Genomic DNA, 17,102 nt, shown 5'->3' on the forward strand with positions numbered 1-17,102 from the left:
TATTACTTTTACCTCTGCGGGTATTTTTACAGGGGGGGGGGGGGGGGGTTATTACTTTTTGAACACTCGATTATGTTCGATTAAATTAGGTGAAGTTTGGGAGTAGTTGTGAACTTAGACTTGCTTGTAAAAATAGGAATTCAATGTTACCCAAGTTTGAAATAAAAAAAAGCGATCAGAAAACAAAGTACAAATGCATGCACTACATGCTCAGTATTGAGATGAGTTGTCATTTTTCTAAATTGTTCTTTTATTTTGATGTTTGTTCATCAAAGTTTGTTTGCAGCCCTTCTGTTCATGTAGGACTCAAAGGAGATTTTGATGGGGAGATTCGTTTGTTAACACTCATTGCAAGTGAAAAAACATTTTACAACTAATTAAGATTAAATTAAATTATATTGGAAATCAGGCATCCAGGTCAGTTTTTTTTCATCGGTTCTTGTTATGAAGCTGAAACTGTTGTGCATTTATGCACATCTTACTCTATTGATCCCTGTGGTAGTATTTGTCTAATTCAGTATTCGTATGTCACTGTGTAAAATGATGGTTAAAGTTGAACATTGTTTAGCACGGCTGCATTTAGTCACTTTGAAATTAGTTTGAAGTGGAATATATACTAGGTAGCAAAAAAAAACAACAAGTTGTTTTCTTTTTTGTGGCTTAGTTTGTCTCAGTTTGCTACTTTTTTGTTCTTGTGGTCCACACCAAATAAGTGGAATAATTTCTGGGACATGCAACACATTTTAACTTTGCAGTTTGAGAAGGTGTCACTGGCCATTTTGAAAGCCATAAATTACAGGGAGCTGACCCACTATTACACTAAGAAAGGACCAGTTATGTTGTTACAGAGCATTATTATAGATTGGAAAATGTTTGATGTAAAGCCATAATTGTTCTTGTTGCATGTGCGTGCATTCAACATGTTTGGCGTTGTTGTGAGAAGGTCATTTATTGATAACAGTCCCTTACTGTACAGTAGTCCAGGGATTTTGTTGTATGTTTGATGTTTACCTGGCCTGACAATAACCAGACATGCCATGGAAAAAAATTTATTGAAAAGGATGAATTAAATGTCAAAAGCTCCTGAAGATAATTTATTTGTATTTGGCTATTACAAAACATATAGCACTAGTCTTTGCTAGTGTTGTTTTAGGTTGTTAAAAACAAATCTTATAATTAATTCATTATTATTATTATTTACTAGAAAACAGGATAATCATAGATCAGTAAACAGAAAAAACTGATAATACCTTTTTTGTAGTTTAATCAGATTCAGAAATAAAATGTCAATCTGAGTAGTACACGACATGTCAAATTTGAGAGACAAGCAGAATAGTGAAATACACCTCTGAGGGTCATATTTAATGTTTATATTTGCAAAGCCTTGTTCACATATTTTGTATGTTACCAACTTTATAATTTTTATTCAGGCCTATAAATTCTTATTTCCCCTGAGTTATAAAGCTGCTTATAAATCACAAAGAAACAGAACTCTATATGTAGTAAGAGGGTCTTCTGTGGTGCAGAATGTAATGTTGTTTCTGTTTGTACTGTGACATACATCAGTTTTTCTCTTGGTGAACTGCATGCAGTCCTTGACAACATGAATCATCAAGCCCATATTGAGAACTATGCCTTAGCAGAACAGATAAAAAATACACGTATCTCAATATTTTAATGTACTTTTTTTCTTTAAATATATCATCAATTTAAAATGTTTATGTTGGTAAATTAATGTAAAAATGTGCTGTAAAATTGTTTGATCATTTCATAGGTTTTTGTCTTTTGAAATGGTTGTATTTGAGGCTGTTGCAGTGTTTCCATCCTCTGATATTTTTTTGGATCACATGAATTCTTTGCCCTGCCTTAGTTAGGTCAGCTGAATCATTCTCTGCTCCTACACCATGAGTGGGGTCTGAGCTGCTATTTTGCTGTCAGGCTCCAATGTGGTGGATGCTTCATCTAAGTGTGCCAAAGTTCAATTTTATTTCTTGTTTATTTCTTGTTTTCTTATTGGAAAATGGGAGCAGCTCTGCCCTGGCAACAAAAGTAGGCTATTTGCATACTCTTCTGTGATTGGCTTGAACATTGATGGGCTTGCCAAATCACACTGTATCTTCTTGGTGATAGGCTATGCTAATTAGGTGCTGTTGCTGGGATTCTGAATAGTGGTGGGATTCTGTGTGGCTGTGGTGCATTGTGTTGCCTGGCAAGAGATGCTTATATATGAGCAAGCTCTTTATAATTATCACAATTTACAGCTAAAAAAGGACAGATTTCTGACCAAATATGTTTGTAATTGACATGAAATTTGCAATGTAGTCCTTTCTCTTTATATTTAAAAATTGAGAAGAGAACTGTTTTTTTCCCCCCATTTCTGTATAGTTATATTAAATTATTTTGTATTTTTGTTGCTATGGTTTAATTGTTAGTGCCTTTATTTTTCTGGCATTCCTCTCATAGGGATGTGTTTTGCTATATTCTGAATTCATAAATTCATAGATTGTTGTACTTAATTATATATTCCCTTTCTATTCTATTGTGTTTTAGTTCTAGTGCTACAAGCCTATGCTTCATTTTTGTTACATAAAAATTAGGGGTGTAATGGTACACTTATTCGTACCAAAAATTTTCGGTATGGGCCTTTCGGTTCAGTACGCATGCGTACCGAACAAATACAGCATTGTTTTAACCACTGCACGATAGGGCTGTGCGATTAATTGGAATCGAATCGAAATCGCGATTTGAGACGTTGCGATTTCCTAATCGCAAAGCCTGCGATGTGGACGCGATATTACTCTGTTCCAGAGCATATGCATGACTGCACGCCTAGAGTTGCAGTCTTACTTGCCCTGAGCAAGAGTGAGCGCACCTCCGTTCTCCCCAATCAGCTGCTCTAGCCAACTGCGTAAACACCCACCATTAAAAAAAAAAAAAAACGGAAAGCGGGAGAGAGACAGAGTGGGATTATGGCGTCTACTGGGTCAGATCGATAGTTAGGCAAATTAAAACTAAAGAAAACCGTATGCAACTTAAGCTTCGAAATGACAGACAACGAACAAAAAAAGGTAATTTGCAAGAGCTGCGTCACAGCGCATATCAAAAGCTCCCTTATCGGTTCTGTTTTCAGTACTGGAGAATAAAAGATACGTTCTTAGATGTTTTAGTTAGTACGTTAACGTTATCTTACACATTTTATCTCCCCAACAGATTAATTTGAAATAAGTTTATGATGCATGTTGGCTATTCCCAATTCAGAAGAGCGTACACACAGCCTGTGTCTGTGAATGCTTCTCATACTCGCTCCTCTCTGCCCCACGCGGCGCAAATCCCGCGTCACGGATGAGCCATTCATGCTTGCCGCACTCACGCAGCATGTCTCATAATGCTCGTTTATACTCGCACCCGGTTCCGCACAGCAAGTCTTCACGAGCACATCTGGTATGGGCTTACATTTCTGCCACAATTCTGCGCGTGAAAGATCATATTTTGAGCGCACAAAAGTGCATTTTGCACACACGCGATCTGAGTTTGTGGAGAAAATGTTCGTTTCGCAAAGAAAAAAGTCTTTCGAGCGCACGGAAATCAATTTTGCATTTAAAATACGTTTTTGGATGTGTACAGACCTCTTTTGCCCGTGCAACGTTCCACTAGCTTGCTCACCTGATGCCCCCCTTGTGCTCGCAAAATGCCAAAAGCTTGCGTGCTCAAAACACAACCCAGCGTTACAATGTGCCATAATTCCAGCCAATCAGAGACCGAGGCTGCTAAATTCTGATTGGCTGCCTTGATAACCAATCACAACATTTCTTGCATTAAAGTGCATGCATAATTATTACGCAAGTTGATATTCTGATTATATATATAAGACATTTTTCACTTCAGCCTTCAGCCTTCATGAATAATTATATATCAATTATAAATTATTAAATACAAGATTAATAGTAGTTATTAAGATGTGCTTGGAAAAAAATATGATCAGAATATCAACTTGCGTAATTATGCATGCACTGTATTTGTCCCCTTCTGCTGTCGAGGTAATGCAAGAAATGTTGTGATTGGTTGTCAAGGCAGCCAATCAGAATTTAGCAGCCTCTGTCTCTGATTGGCTGGAATTATGGCACATTGTAACGCTGGGTTGTGTTGAGCACGCGAGCTGTTGGCATTTTGCGAGCACTGGGGGGGGGGCATCAGGTGAGCAAGCTAGTGAAACGTTGCACGTGCAAAAGAGAAGGTCTGCACACATCCAAAAACTTATTTTAAATGCAAAATTGATTTCCGTGCGCTCTAAAGACTTTTTTCTTTGCAAAACGAACATTTTGTCCACAAACTCAGATCGCGCGCGTGCAAAATGCACTTTTGTGTGCTCAAAATATGATCTTTCGTGCGCAGAATTGTGGCAGAAATGTAAGCCCATACTCTGGCAGTATGGACGAGGCTTGACGCACGCGCACAACCTGTGTCGACTCGTGCCTGGCTCCGCGTTTAAAACTAATGTAAATTCAGTGTAACTGCTTTGCTAATTTCACTTGGATGAAATGAAACATTCAGCACATTTTCCACTTGCTCTTAAAATCCCAAATACTTAAAATCAATAAAGCAGCCTATGTAACATATGTAATACTTTAATAATTGACTTAAGAAATACAGTTCTTTATTTATAAAAAATAAACAAATATTTTCTGTGAAATTAAGTTAATTCTGTAAAAGTAGTTATACCATTATAATCTTGCCTGCTGGAAAAAAAAAACAATAAAACCCCTCCCAAAACACAATAACAAATATAATGTATTTCAGGGTTATAATGGGAATTTGTTTGGTTTTAATGTAAACTATAGTGGTGTCTATTTGATGGATTCTATTGGTGGGATGTAATCTGACAGATGGCAACCAATAGAACAACAGTAATTCCTATTGGAATAATGCTCAAAACAAAAAGGAATTTTGTAATGGTTTAATGGAAACTATAAGAATTTCTGTGATGGTTTCTATTGTTTTTTTTCAGCAGGGTATTGATACCCATACTGTGCTGCACATTATTGGCAATATTGAACTGAAGCTTGACTTTGCAAATTTAAAATCGCAAATCAAATCGCAATCGCAATATGTCAAAAAAAATCGCAATTTGATATTTTCCCCCAAATCGCACAGCCTTACTGCACGAGCGGAACTTCCAGTTTTATATATTGTTGCATTTGAATTTCAAATTATGACCTTTTTTCAGGAAATTCAAACAATAAATGCCGTTTTGGCGCTTTTTGATGTGGCGCGACAACCTGTTGCTGTAAACCTCAGTTCAAACCAGTGTTGCCAAGTCCGTGGTTTTCCCACAGAATTGAGCTACTTTAACACTGTTGCTGCGGGTTGAAGTGACTTCAATAACACATTTATCCCCTGGAATGTGAATTTTAGCAGGGGAACCCCGCCAAAAAACATGTATTTTACCCCCCGGAACGTGATTTTTAACTATGGACCCCCTCGAAACACAATTGGGATAGTTTTGAGTAGCGATTGGGCAGGTTTTGGCAACCCTGGTTCAAACTGCAGCGCGGAATGCGAGTGAGCGTGATCATCCCTCCTCTTTACTATTAGTTTTAATGCGAAATAAACATGAATAAACATCTCACGCCTCACGTAATCGCTCAATCAGTGTTTCGATCGCGGAAAGACGACAATAAAACAGCTTGTAAACAAAATGTCACCTAGCATTTCATTTATCAGGAAGTCATCAGTGTCCACAGCTCATTAGTGCGTTATAAATGAAGTGCAGAGAAGAGCATTTCGTGAAATATGAGACTATATACGCCTACTCATTATATTTTACTTTACCTGTTAGTGATGTTTTAATTATTTAATGTTTAAAGAAATCTGTTATGAAACGAGTTATGAGAGGTGCTGTGTAAATAAATATATTTCAACAACAAACAGAATTTTTATAATTTAGAAGTTAATTAAAAAAACTGCATTATGTGCAATTTACATGTTGGCATACATTTTTTTTTTTTTTTTTAAGTTGAGTGTTGCTTGTTATATTTAAAAAAATAAATAGTGATTAAATTTAAGTTTGGGCTCTGTTGTTAACGGTAACCTTATAGTAGGCCTAATATAAAAGGGCTCACTAGTTTAGAGCATAAGCTGAGGTAGATTATTATCCCTAAGAAAATTAATTATAACGGAGTTTATTTAAAGAAAGAGCAATTTGTTCAGTAAACCACTGTTTAATAAAAAAAATAGTTTTTCCCCCTGCTGTACCGAAACTGTACCAAACCGTGACATCGAAACCAAGGTACGCACCAAACAGTCATGTTTGCGAACCGTTACACCCCTAATAAAAATGTCAGAGATGGTTTTGCTCTCCTAAAACAGAGAGAAAAGGATAGTCTTAATAACCTGAAAGAGGTTTGCGGTTCAAAGGATCACAGGGAGAGAGGAGAATTTAGTTCTAACACTCACACTAATTTAGCTTAAATTTCCTCTAGGGGGAGAGACCTCAGCATGCAAACCCTCGTCTGTCCGGCTTGCACCCTCTCTTTCTTTCCATGCTGCTGGTCTTCAGATGGCTGCTCCCATGCCTCATTCGCACCAGCAGTACAGTGACTGTCAACAGCAGAGTACAGACCAGTCTGTCTCTGTACTGCCATACAGTGATCAGACACAAGCACTCACTGCCAGCCAGGTACTGGATGCTCCACTCCTGTTTATGCACTTAGTTTTTTTTGCATTGTGAATAGTCATGGATGAAGTACGCTCAATTATTGTGCTTTGTAAAATGAATTCTTCCTGTTACTTGACACTTAGTCTTTGAATTATTTTACCTCTTAGTCAAAAGTATGTGGATTTGTTAAAAAAAAAAAAAACTATTAAATATACATGTTTCCCCTTCTTTTATTGCAGAGGCACATGCCCCAGTGCTTTCGTGACCCCACTTTAGCTCCTTTGAGGAAGCTCTCCATAGACCTGATCAAAACCTACAAACACATCAATGAGGTAATGTTTCTTTATTTTCCTTGCAGTAGTACAGTGTAAAATAGTAATAAAGAACAAAATTATACTTGATCATAAGTAGACATATATCTGAAAAGTCTTTTAGGATGTTTTCACACTAATAAATTCTAAAGTTATGAGCACAACAATGCTCAAGGACTTTTGTATTGAGTCTAATGCTGTGAAGCTTGCTTGCTCTCCTTTGTATAGGTGTATTATGCAAAAAAGAAACGACGACATCAACAGGGTCAAGCTGAGGACTCCAGCCACAAGAAAGAAAGGAAAGTCTTCAACGATGGCTACGATGATGAGAACTATGACTACATTGTCAAGAATGGGGAAAAATGGATGGACCGCTATGAAATTGACTCTTTAATTGGAAAAGGGTCATTTGGACAGGTATGATGTCTAGAGTCTCTTAAGTAGTTTATTTTGGAAAGGAAGAAAACCTATTTCAAGATTTTAAATGGTAGGAAATGGGGATATTATCAGCTTTTGCCCTGACAAAATAGGCTAAATTATTGTTCTGGACTTGGAAAGCAAAATCCATAGCTGCTAAAATTATGCACTGTGTAATCATTATTTCAGAGTAGTTTTTATATCTTATAAGTAAACAAAACTTAAGTATTGTCTTATGAATGTAATCGATGGCTGTTTTTAGGTTGTAAAAGCTTACGACCGAGCTGAGCAAGAGTGGGTAGCAATTAAGATTATCAAGAACAAGAAGGCCTTTCTGAATCAAGCTCAAATTGAAGTACGGCTTCTCGAGCTCATGAACAAACATGACACAGAGATGAAATACTATATAGGTAAGGAACCTGTTCAGTTCTTTGATATAATTTCAAAATCTTTGCATACAGTGCATTCCTTCAAATTTAAATCTAAAAATCTTAATGTATTTTGTTACTTTTTTTTTTTGCCTCAGTACATTTGAAACGGCACTTCATGTTCCGGAATCATCTTTGCTTAGTATTTGAAATGTTGTCATACAACCTATATGACTTGTTACGGAATACGAACTTCAGAGGTGTCTCTTTGAATCTGACACGGAAGTTTGCTCAGCAATTGTGTACAGCACTACTGTTTCTCGCTACACCTGAGCTCAGCATCATCCACTGTGACCTAAAGCCAGAGAACATCCTGCTATGTAACCCCAAGAGAAGTGCCATCAAAATAGTGGACTTTGGGAGCTCCTGCCAACTGGGACAAAGGGTATTGTGAATCATCTTATTTTTTGTATGTGTGGAAAGTGTGGAGAATGTCACAGTATGCTTAAAGTTATTGATTACGTATTCCTCCTCCATCAGATATATCAGTACATCCAGAGTCGATTCTACCGCTCTCCTGAAGTGTTATTGGGAATGCCATATGACCTGGCCATAGATATGTGGTCTCTGGGATGTATTCTGGTGGAAATGCATACAGGAGAACCTCTATTTAGTGGAGCCAATGAGGTAATGATCTGTATGATTTATTATTATTATTATTAATAATGATGATTAATTGAACTAGTGGTCGACCGATATGGTTTTTTTGACAGCCGATATCTTGGAAAGCTGGGTGGCCGATATAAATTTATTTATTTTAATTAATATTTAAAAAATTTTAAATCATTTGAAAATGGATAAAAAAATTAATTTGTAAAATAAACACATACTAACTTATACTTTAGATGACAAAGTATTTTCCACAAATAAATAAATATTTAATAAAAATATAATTAAAAAGGAAGTAAACTGTAACCAACAGAGCACTCAGTATTCTGGGAAGTTTGTGTGCATTGGGAATCATATTTTTTCAAATAAAGCCACGGTAACACTCATTTTACATACAGCACACAGTGAAAATGACATGAATATGACAGTGGGCAAATGCATAAAGCACAGCATAATTTGAAATAACAAATTTAATGTTTAAAGCATTCAATTTGCATGGACCGAAAGTCACGCAGAGAACACGCGATTATGCAGGTCACATGCACACTTCACAAGATCTCACAACTGGATACGACTAAGTTTGCAAGGTTTGTGAAATAAAATTTTCATTAGCCATTCAAAAATTTGTTTAAATTATGTAAATGCGTATTTGCTGAATGCTGACGGCAAACGAGAAAGTATTATAATGTTTGCCTTTCTATTACTAATAATAAAAAAGCAGTCGTTATAATACTTTTTATATACATTTTAATTCCTTTGTTTAACAGTTCTATTGGATTATTAGACAGACTTCTATCCGTATTAGACAGAACTGTTAATGACGACGGCGAACAAGAGGGAGAATGTGAGCACTGTGTGCTCAGGCGCTGCCGCTCTCAGCGCCGTCAAAATAAAAGTCCCGCCTCGAACGCATCGGCAAACAGAAAAACTTAACGGCCGATGCCGATATTTGAAAAATGCCAAATATCAGTCGACCACTAATTAGAACTGATATACTCTTTATGTTTCCTGTATCCTTAAACACCATGAATACAAAGTTTTAGGAGTGACAATTACATTTAAATGTGGGAATAAATCCCCTAAGTCAGGGGTTTTCAAACATTTTGGAGCCAGGGATCCCTTACAGGGGATACAATTTTTCAAGGACCCCTGCATAATTATAACCGTGTTTAAGGCTTAAGTTGTGAGTAATAAACATGATGTGATTGTTTAAAGGGGTCATATGATGCGATTAAAATTGTTCCTTTCACTTTGGAGTGTTACAAGCTCTTGGTGCATAAAGGAGATTTGTAAAGTTGCAAAGACTAAAGTCTCAAATCCAAAGAGATATTCTTTATAAAAGTTAAGAGTCTCCCTCGCCTACCTAAAACGGCTCGTTCTAACACGCCCCCACATATCTACGTCACTATGTGGGAAGATTTGCATAACGCCGCCCAAATGTTCACGCAAAGAAAGAAGGCGGAACTTTTATTCTCGCTGTAGTATTGTTGTTGCCGCCGCCACCATGTCGTGAAGGCGCTGTGTTTTGTTGTGAAAGCGAAACTACTTTGGTTGGCCTTCCAAAAGAGGACGATATCCGCTTCGTCATGCCTGGAGTTGATCCGTGCTGGTTGCTGAGGAAATACATCAACTTCGCGCTGTCGATCGCCGGATCGGCTTTCACTGTTGACGAAGCGGAGTCCAGCCCGGGGTCGTCACATGTGGCTGTGCCGCAAGAACAGCCGGCATTGTAGAATAGACTACAATGCCGGCTGTTCTGATTCACAGACTGTAAGTACGTTTTTTATTTTTTTATATTTAAAGAATTTGCCACCGACAATTCAAACGCGAGTTTTTTGGGCAGTGTAGAGTAGCACTTGTTGTTTGTCATCTGTTCCAGAACAGTTTAACCCAAATATTCAGATGTGTCCAGCGCATTTTATTGAGGACTGATTAGTGATCCTTGTAGAGTAGACTACAATGCCGGCTGTTCTGATTCACAGACTGTAAGTAAGTTTTTTATTTTTTTATATTTAAAGAATTTGCCACCGACAATTCAAACGCGAGTTTTTTGGGCAGTGTAGAGTAGCACTTGTTGTTTGTCATGTCTCCGATCACAAATGCAGACATGGTTTATGTTACGCTCCGGCCGGACAGGGCATCACAATATGGGAAGGGATATAACATTTCCGTCACACGCTTGAGGTATTCGGCCAATCACAATGCACTGGATAGCTGGCCAATCAGAGCACACCTCGCTTTTCAGACCGATGAGCGTTGTAAAAATCGACGTGTTTCAGAAAGGCGGGGCATAGAGGAGAAACAATAATGTACAGTATGTGGAAAATAATGTGTTTTTTGAACCTTAAACTGCATAAAAACATTTTATTACACCAAATAATGTTCTTTTTAACAGCATCATATGACCCCAATTGGTATAAATTGCTCATTCGGCCATTTCCATGAATAAATCGTTGCATGTAACATTTGGTTGCTAAATTATTATTTGATATGTAAAGAAGGCTTTGTACTTCTCTCGTATCCCAATTTCCACCTAAAACCGCATCATTCACATACGCAAAAATGTGTTTAGAAAAACACCACAGCATGGCAATCTCATGCTGATCGGTACAACCTACATATTGTACAACAGACTAAATTGAGTAACCAAATACCTTTTGTATGTTTGGTTGTCTTATTTAGTTTGATGAAGAGGCTGCAATGTCAAGTTAGCAATGCTAGAATTTATATGTTGTGTGTGTGCGCGTGAGGCGCCGACACTAACACTTCCTTTATATCAGAGGAAAGATATCGGGTCTTTTTACAGTGCCAGTAGTACCAACTCAATTCTGTACCTGCTCGAAGTCACCCGCTTTCAAACGCTCCTGTGTTTTTGTGTGCGTGCTCTGGTTTCAAATTACAAAACCAAAAGTTTCTATTTACATTGTGTTTTGCAGCGTTGAGTATTGTAGCCACAATAGTCACAGGCATCTCTGTTGAAAGCAGTGGCCAATCAGAGGTGTTTACTGTAAATTAGTCAGAATCCGCTCTGATCTAATTATTGTTTACACAGTTCTACACGCTCTTCCTTTTATAACAAGTGAATTGCCCTTTGCTCATTATCTCTAAGAGGACCGTCCATGTGTACTGTTTCAGGAATGACAAACGCGAGTAAAAAAAATTACACGAGTGATTCTGCCAAAATGATCCGCGATTGACGTGATACCTGTAGAAATGGACGGAACAGACTATCTGACAAGCCAATGTCAAAACAACAGAGCTGTGCTTTAAGTGATGCAGAGTAAAATCAGAGTAACAAAACTACAGCAGCAACAAGTCTGTGTTGGCTTCAACAGCTTCTACAAGGAAAGATAACTTAAAGTTCTCCTTTTGATGTGTCCTCTTTTAGGCAATGTTTGAAAAATTTAGTTTTTAAATTAAATCTAACAAATGGCAAAATATTGAATGCATTATTTAATTAATATACCATTAATAACTTAATTTGTAGTTAACTAGTTAAGTATTTAAATAATTAACCCTACTAGGCTGTTGGTGTCTGAGCTTATTTATTTATTTTTAAATGACATGAGACTTTGACTTCCTGCACTTGCTATACTTCATAGCCATTTTATAATAAATCCAAAAGCACAACGTGAAAAAAACCTAGGGAGTTGAAATGGCAACTGAGCTAATGAGTGATCCTCTGCTGCCATCTACTGGTTATAATGGTAATTTCGTCATTTTCATGTTAAGTCTTTGTTTTCCACCAGGGCTGCGTTCCACTCCACTTTTAGACCAGCACTCCCGAACTTCCCTAAGCACTTCCCCTCGGGGGAATCCGCGCTGCCATTTTGAAGTGTGTGTTTATATGGACAGACCCTCGACCCCTCGATTTTGACTGAGGGAGCGAGTCTGCTTCATATGCACACTTCAGGCCGCTCCATAGACCACAATGCAACACGATTGTGACGTCATCGCAGATCGCGTTTAATTTATCCCCACCCCAAACAACTCTATAATATATTAATGATTTTTTTTAACATTTATAACAGTCCAAACATACCTATATACATATAGAATGCTGCACCAAACAAATTCATAAGGGAAAAAATGTAAACAATAAACCAACTCCATAGCTGATTTTAAGTGATCAAGGGCTTAGGACGTTCCAGTTCAGCCCATTCCAAGGGTTCCGCCAGAAGTGGGCACTCATGCAACGTAATCAATGACGTACATCCGAGTAAACGAGACGGAGGGAAGTTTGTGAGTGAAGGGCATAAAAAACGGACTGGAACGCAGCCCAGGAGACCATTTTTCCCCGTCTTCTTCATGAATGAAAGTAAACATTTAAAGTGAATTTTGGCAAAGTTAAAAAAAAAAATAAAGGCTTTAAATTATTGTAAGTGTTTAAAAAATGTAGGGCTTTATTTTGGGGGATGGGGGGGCGAACTCATCTTTGTCACCTTGTGTTTACATTTTGCATACTGATTAAATAAATTAAATGCATTATATAAGTCACTTTAGAATATAAATTATACCATGTTTCAGATGATAAAAAATGCGACTTGTAGTCTGGAAAATACAGTATAGCAAATAATTTTGCAGACCCCCCTAGTTATGGGTCACGGACCCCAGTTTGAAAACCCCTGCCCTAAGTTATTGTTTAATGTGTGTACAGAATACAGGAGTCAGATTCTACATAACTAAAAATGACTGTTATAGAAAAAATGCAGTCTGATAAAACAAGCTTATTCTTTAAATGAAAGGTGGACCAAATTAACAAAGTTGTTGAAGTACTTGGGATCCCACCCAATCACATTATGGACCTAGCACCAAAAGCCAGGAAGTTCTTTGAGAAGTTGTCAGATGGGACATGGAGTATTAAGAAGACCAAAGATGGAAAAAGGGTATGTGTCATTGATATTTTAAAGTAGAATCACTGCCGTGTGAATTTTGTTTTTATGCAGCTTTTGTGGGAATGCTGCTTGTTCTTGTGCTAGAACATCTTTCTGTTTTTCTGTGAGCAGTACAAACCTCCAGCGTCTCGAAAGCTCCATGTCATCTTGGGAGTGGAATGTGGTGGACCAGGCGGTCGTCGGGCGGGAGAATCCGGACACGCAGTAGCTGACTATTTGAAGTTCAAGGACCTCATTCTCAGAATGCTGGACTACGACCCCAAGACGCGAATTCAGCCCTACTATGCCCTCCAGCACAGTTTCTTCAAGAAGACCACGGATGAAGGAACCAATACAAGCAGTAGTGTGTCAACAAGTCCTGCACTTGAGCAGTCACAGTCATCAGGGACCACTTCTAGTACATCCTCAAGCTCAGGTTTTACTACAGTTGAATCTGTTCTGGTCTCTAAGCTCTTGAATGTAACTGGCTTGATAGTTGTGTTTCTGGGTAAAGCTTAATGCAGTTCTTTTGCTCTGCTTCAGGAGGATCGTCTGGAACAAGCACCAGTGGCAGAGCAAGATCCGATCCAACTCATCACCATCGGCACAGCGGCGGGCATTTTGGCACAGCCATGCCAGCCATAGACTGTGACAACCTTTGCCCTCAGGTGAGCCCACCTGGTTGATCTTGTCAAGTAATTAAAACAAATCAAAGTTTGGCCTTCATGACTGAACAATGTTTTTCCTTGTTTGTACAGGCGAGACAGCCTTATCATCCACCAGTAGTATGGCCTGGAATCGTAGGACCAGAGCCTGTCACTGTAGAGACTCATCCAGTCCAGGAAACCACTTTTCATGTGCCTCCCCAGCATCCCAAGGCATTGCACCCCCATCACCATCACCACGGACAGGTCATAGCAACGCGACCACGGCCGCGTCTCTACAACTCGCCCACCAACAGCGCCTCCACCCAGGATTCCATGGAGGTGGTGCACGGTCATCTGTCCATGACATCCCTGTCTTCCTCGGCATCCTCTTCCTCCACATCTTCCTCTTCCACAGGAAACCAAGGCAACCAGGCTTACCAGCTCCGCCAGCTTCCTGCCAACACAAGTATCAGTATGAGTATGGGTTTGGGTGCCTTCTCAAATCCTCGCCAAGAGACTGGTATGGCTGGACATCCCACGTACCCTGTTGCCACAAACACAGGAACTGGTCACTTTATAGCAGAGGGACACCTGGGCATGAGACAAGGCATTGATAGGGAAGATTCTCCAATGACTGGAGTCTGCGTTCAGCAGAGCTCAATGGCCAGCTCGTGACTTTAGCTGAAATGGGTTTGTTTTTCTGTGTGAATTTTGTTTTTGTTTTCCCCATTTTTATGGTGGTGTTTTTCATTTTCTCCTGTTTTTTCAAAAGGTGCGTAGAGAATAAAAGCTGCTCACTTCTGAGGGGAGATATCACTGAACCGCTACAAATTGAAGAGTATTTAAAAAGTATATGAATTTCCATCATTTTACATTGTCTATTTCTAGACAAGTTAATAATACTGCAAATAACCATGGTGAAACTGAGACATTCATCTGCCGATTCACTCACCTGCGTACAGTATTTACCATCTGTTACATCGGAAACTAGGAGATTTGTTTTTATTTGTCCCTTTTTTTCGTTCAATACAGTGAGCATTTCAGAGCTGTGAGCTGTCGTACAGCTTTTTATATGTAAAGCAATGCAAAACATTTGTTTAGTTCAAACAAGTGAAACATTGGACATGATAATTTGGCTGGTCGTTCTTTTATTTACCCTTTAAGTGAAACTTCTCTAAAGAGCTGTGTGTTTAAACCTGTAGCGTGTCAAGGAAGCAGTACTTGCAGTGATATTTCATGTTGTCGGTATTGTGTAACTCTTCGAGAGGGAGAACATAGCTGCGGCGCTATATGTGGCGAGTGCTGGCCTAACAGCGAGAAGGAGCTGGTGTTAGACAGGCAGGTGCAGTACTCTTCAGGCCTGGAGTCCGCCAGACCGGACGGCTTCGACTACGTACAGCAGCTGAGGAGCGACGAGGGGGACAGATCCGGATCCAGATGGATCTTGGGCTGTTGTCGAGAACCCTTTGGCCTTATGACTTTTGGACCTTGACTGAAAAGGAGCTGGACTTTGTGAAATAGAGATGATGGCTGTCCTATTTTTAACACTTAAAGAGTCCTTAATTGGTTAGGGAAGGTGAATGAGAATGGTTAATCAGAGGCCTTTATTTAGAAAAGATTTCTCATTTAAGGGACTCCAAATTGCAGGGTCTTGCTCAAACGTCCCTAACATGACTTCCTAAAATTGCCGAAGTGGGATTTCACATAGAAGGTATTCATTCCCATTCATTTGCTTTCTTTTTTTTCTCTCTCTTTTTTTCCCCCGTCAAGCATGTGGTTCCCATTGAAAAAAACATCTGCATAAATGTGCGTCTTTGTGTTGAACACAGAAGATATGTAATGAGATTTATGTGACTGCCTTTTTTCTCCTCTTGAATTATGCTGTGAATTATACACAAATTACATATTCTTCTTTATTGCCGGCTTTCCTTTTTTTTTTTTGATATACCAAAGCAGTTGTTTTTTATAGCACTAGGTGTCTGTAAGAAATAATGTAGCAGTTCACCACTTCAGCCCAAGGTTCATCAAAGTCCATTTTAGTCTGTATACTCGCTCTCAAACTGGAACTTTTGCTGAACTTCATGTTTTAATGTTAACAAAATACTGAAATCGGTTTAATATATGGATAAACCTCCCCGATTTGTTACCATTTGTTTTTCCTGTCAAGGGGGGAGGGAAGGGACACTGACAGTTACTCTGCAGGCTACAGAGTAGCTGAGAGATCACAAATGATTCTGAGGAGAGAAAAGTGTTTTGTTTTGTATTTACCTGGTCTATCAGTCAGTGATGCTGCCTTTTATACCTAATAATTTGATGAACATGCTAATTTCTACCTTTTTTTAATCTAAGTGGCTACTTAAATTTATTTATTCAGGCAGTCTACTGTAGCTACTGTGACCTCTGAGTCTGAGTTGAATTTGTTATCAAGTGATTGGTCGGATGCTTGCATCAGATGTACTATTCAAAGGGAAACTAGAGGTGACGCGCTGCCACACAAACACTGGGCACATGCATGTTGTTCTGAAGAGGATAAGTGTTTATAGTCACTATTTAGTCATGTTAAGGATAGCTTTGCTCACTCAGATTTTTATATCTGAGGTTGTGAGTTCCCCACCACCACCTAGCTTCTCACTTTAGGTCTAAATTATTCAAAGGATCCCTGTTTGCTGCTGCTCTCGATCTAGCAGTTTTTACAGACAGTGGGACACTATCCTGCCAGAAAGTGTGTGGCGCTCACATTTGCAGATTTTCCTTTCACAAAGAGATCACTTTCAGCCGGAATCATGTTTGGTATATTTATAAATCTCACAACAGCTAGTAGTAATAAAAAAAAAAGTTTACCTGAATGTTGTTTTATATATATATATATATATATTTATATATATATATATATACTTTTGCTGTCTGTTTCCCTCTTTCTCTTAAACGAATTGCTGGTAAATGTCACTGATACACAAGATCGTGGATTTTAATTCAACATTGCTCAGCCTTTTTTTTCCTTTTCAGATTTTCTTGACACTTTTCATGCAACATGCACTATATAATTGAACAGCATGGGGAAAGGTCAAGTGTCCACAGATTGTAAGATCTAGTCAAGACTTTGCTGTGTATATGAAAATGCCCTTTGTATTATATTCAAACAGTCTTATGTATGATATATA

At 38.4% G+C, this 17,102-nt stretch overlaps 1 protein-coding gene across 3 annotated transcripts in view; it reads left to right on the forward strand.

Annotated features, from left to right (window-relative positions):
* The window catches only part of LOC107597536 (dual specificity tyrosine-phosphorylation-regulated kinase 1A-like), a 17,448-nt gene extending 2,698 nt beyond the window's left edge, over nt 1-14,750 (forward strand). For 2 of the 3 annotated variants that reach the window (XM_016288649.1, XM_016288650.1), the window contains exons 2-11: nt 6,480-6,676; nt 6,895-6,987; nt 7,195-7,383; nt 7,646-7,793; nt 7,910-8,196; nt 8,292-8,438; nt 13,166-13,306; nt 13,427-13,730; nt 13,838-13,962; nt 14,053-14,750. In XM_016288649.1, the coding sequence (XP_016144135.1) occupies nt 6,557-6,676; nt 6,895-6,987; nt 7,195-7,383; nt 7,646-7,793; nt 7,910-8,196; nt 8,292-8,438; nt 13,166-13,306; nt 13,427-13,730; nt 13,838-13,962; nt 14,053-14,616 (2,118 nt within the window). In that variant the 5' untranslated portion in view covers nt 6,480-6,556 and the 3' untranslated portion in view covers nt 14,617-14,750. The remainder of the gene's footprint in view (nt 1-6,479; nt 6,677-6,894; nt 6,988-7,194; nt 7,384-7,645; nt 7,794-7,909; nt 8,197-8,291; nt 8,439-13,165; nt 13,307-13,426; nt 13,731-13,837; nt 13,963-14,052) is intronic. The other variant, XM_016288651.1, reaches the window with a different exon arrangement.
* The last annotated feature ends 2,352 nt before the right edge of the window (nt 14,751-17,102 follow it).

The sequence above is a fragment of the Sinocyclocheilus grahami genome, unplaced genomic scaffold (genome assembly GCF_001515645.1).
Source record: "Sinocyclocheilus grahami isolate Dianchi unplaced genomic scaffold, SAMN03320097.WGS_v1.1 scaffold233.1, whole genome shotgun sequence".
NCBI classification, from domain to species: Eukaryota; Metazoa; Chordata; class Actinopteri; order Cypriniformes; family Cyprinidae; genus Sinocyclocheilus; species Sinocyclocheilus grahami.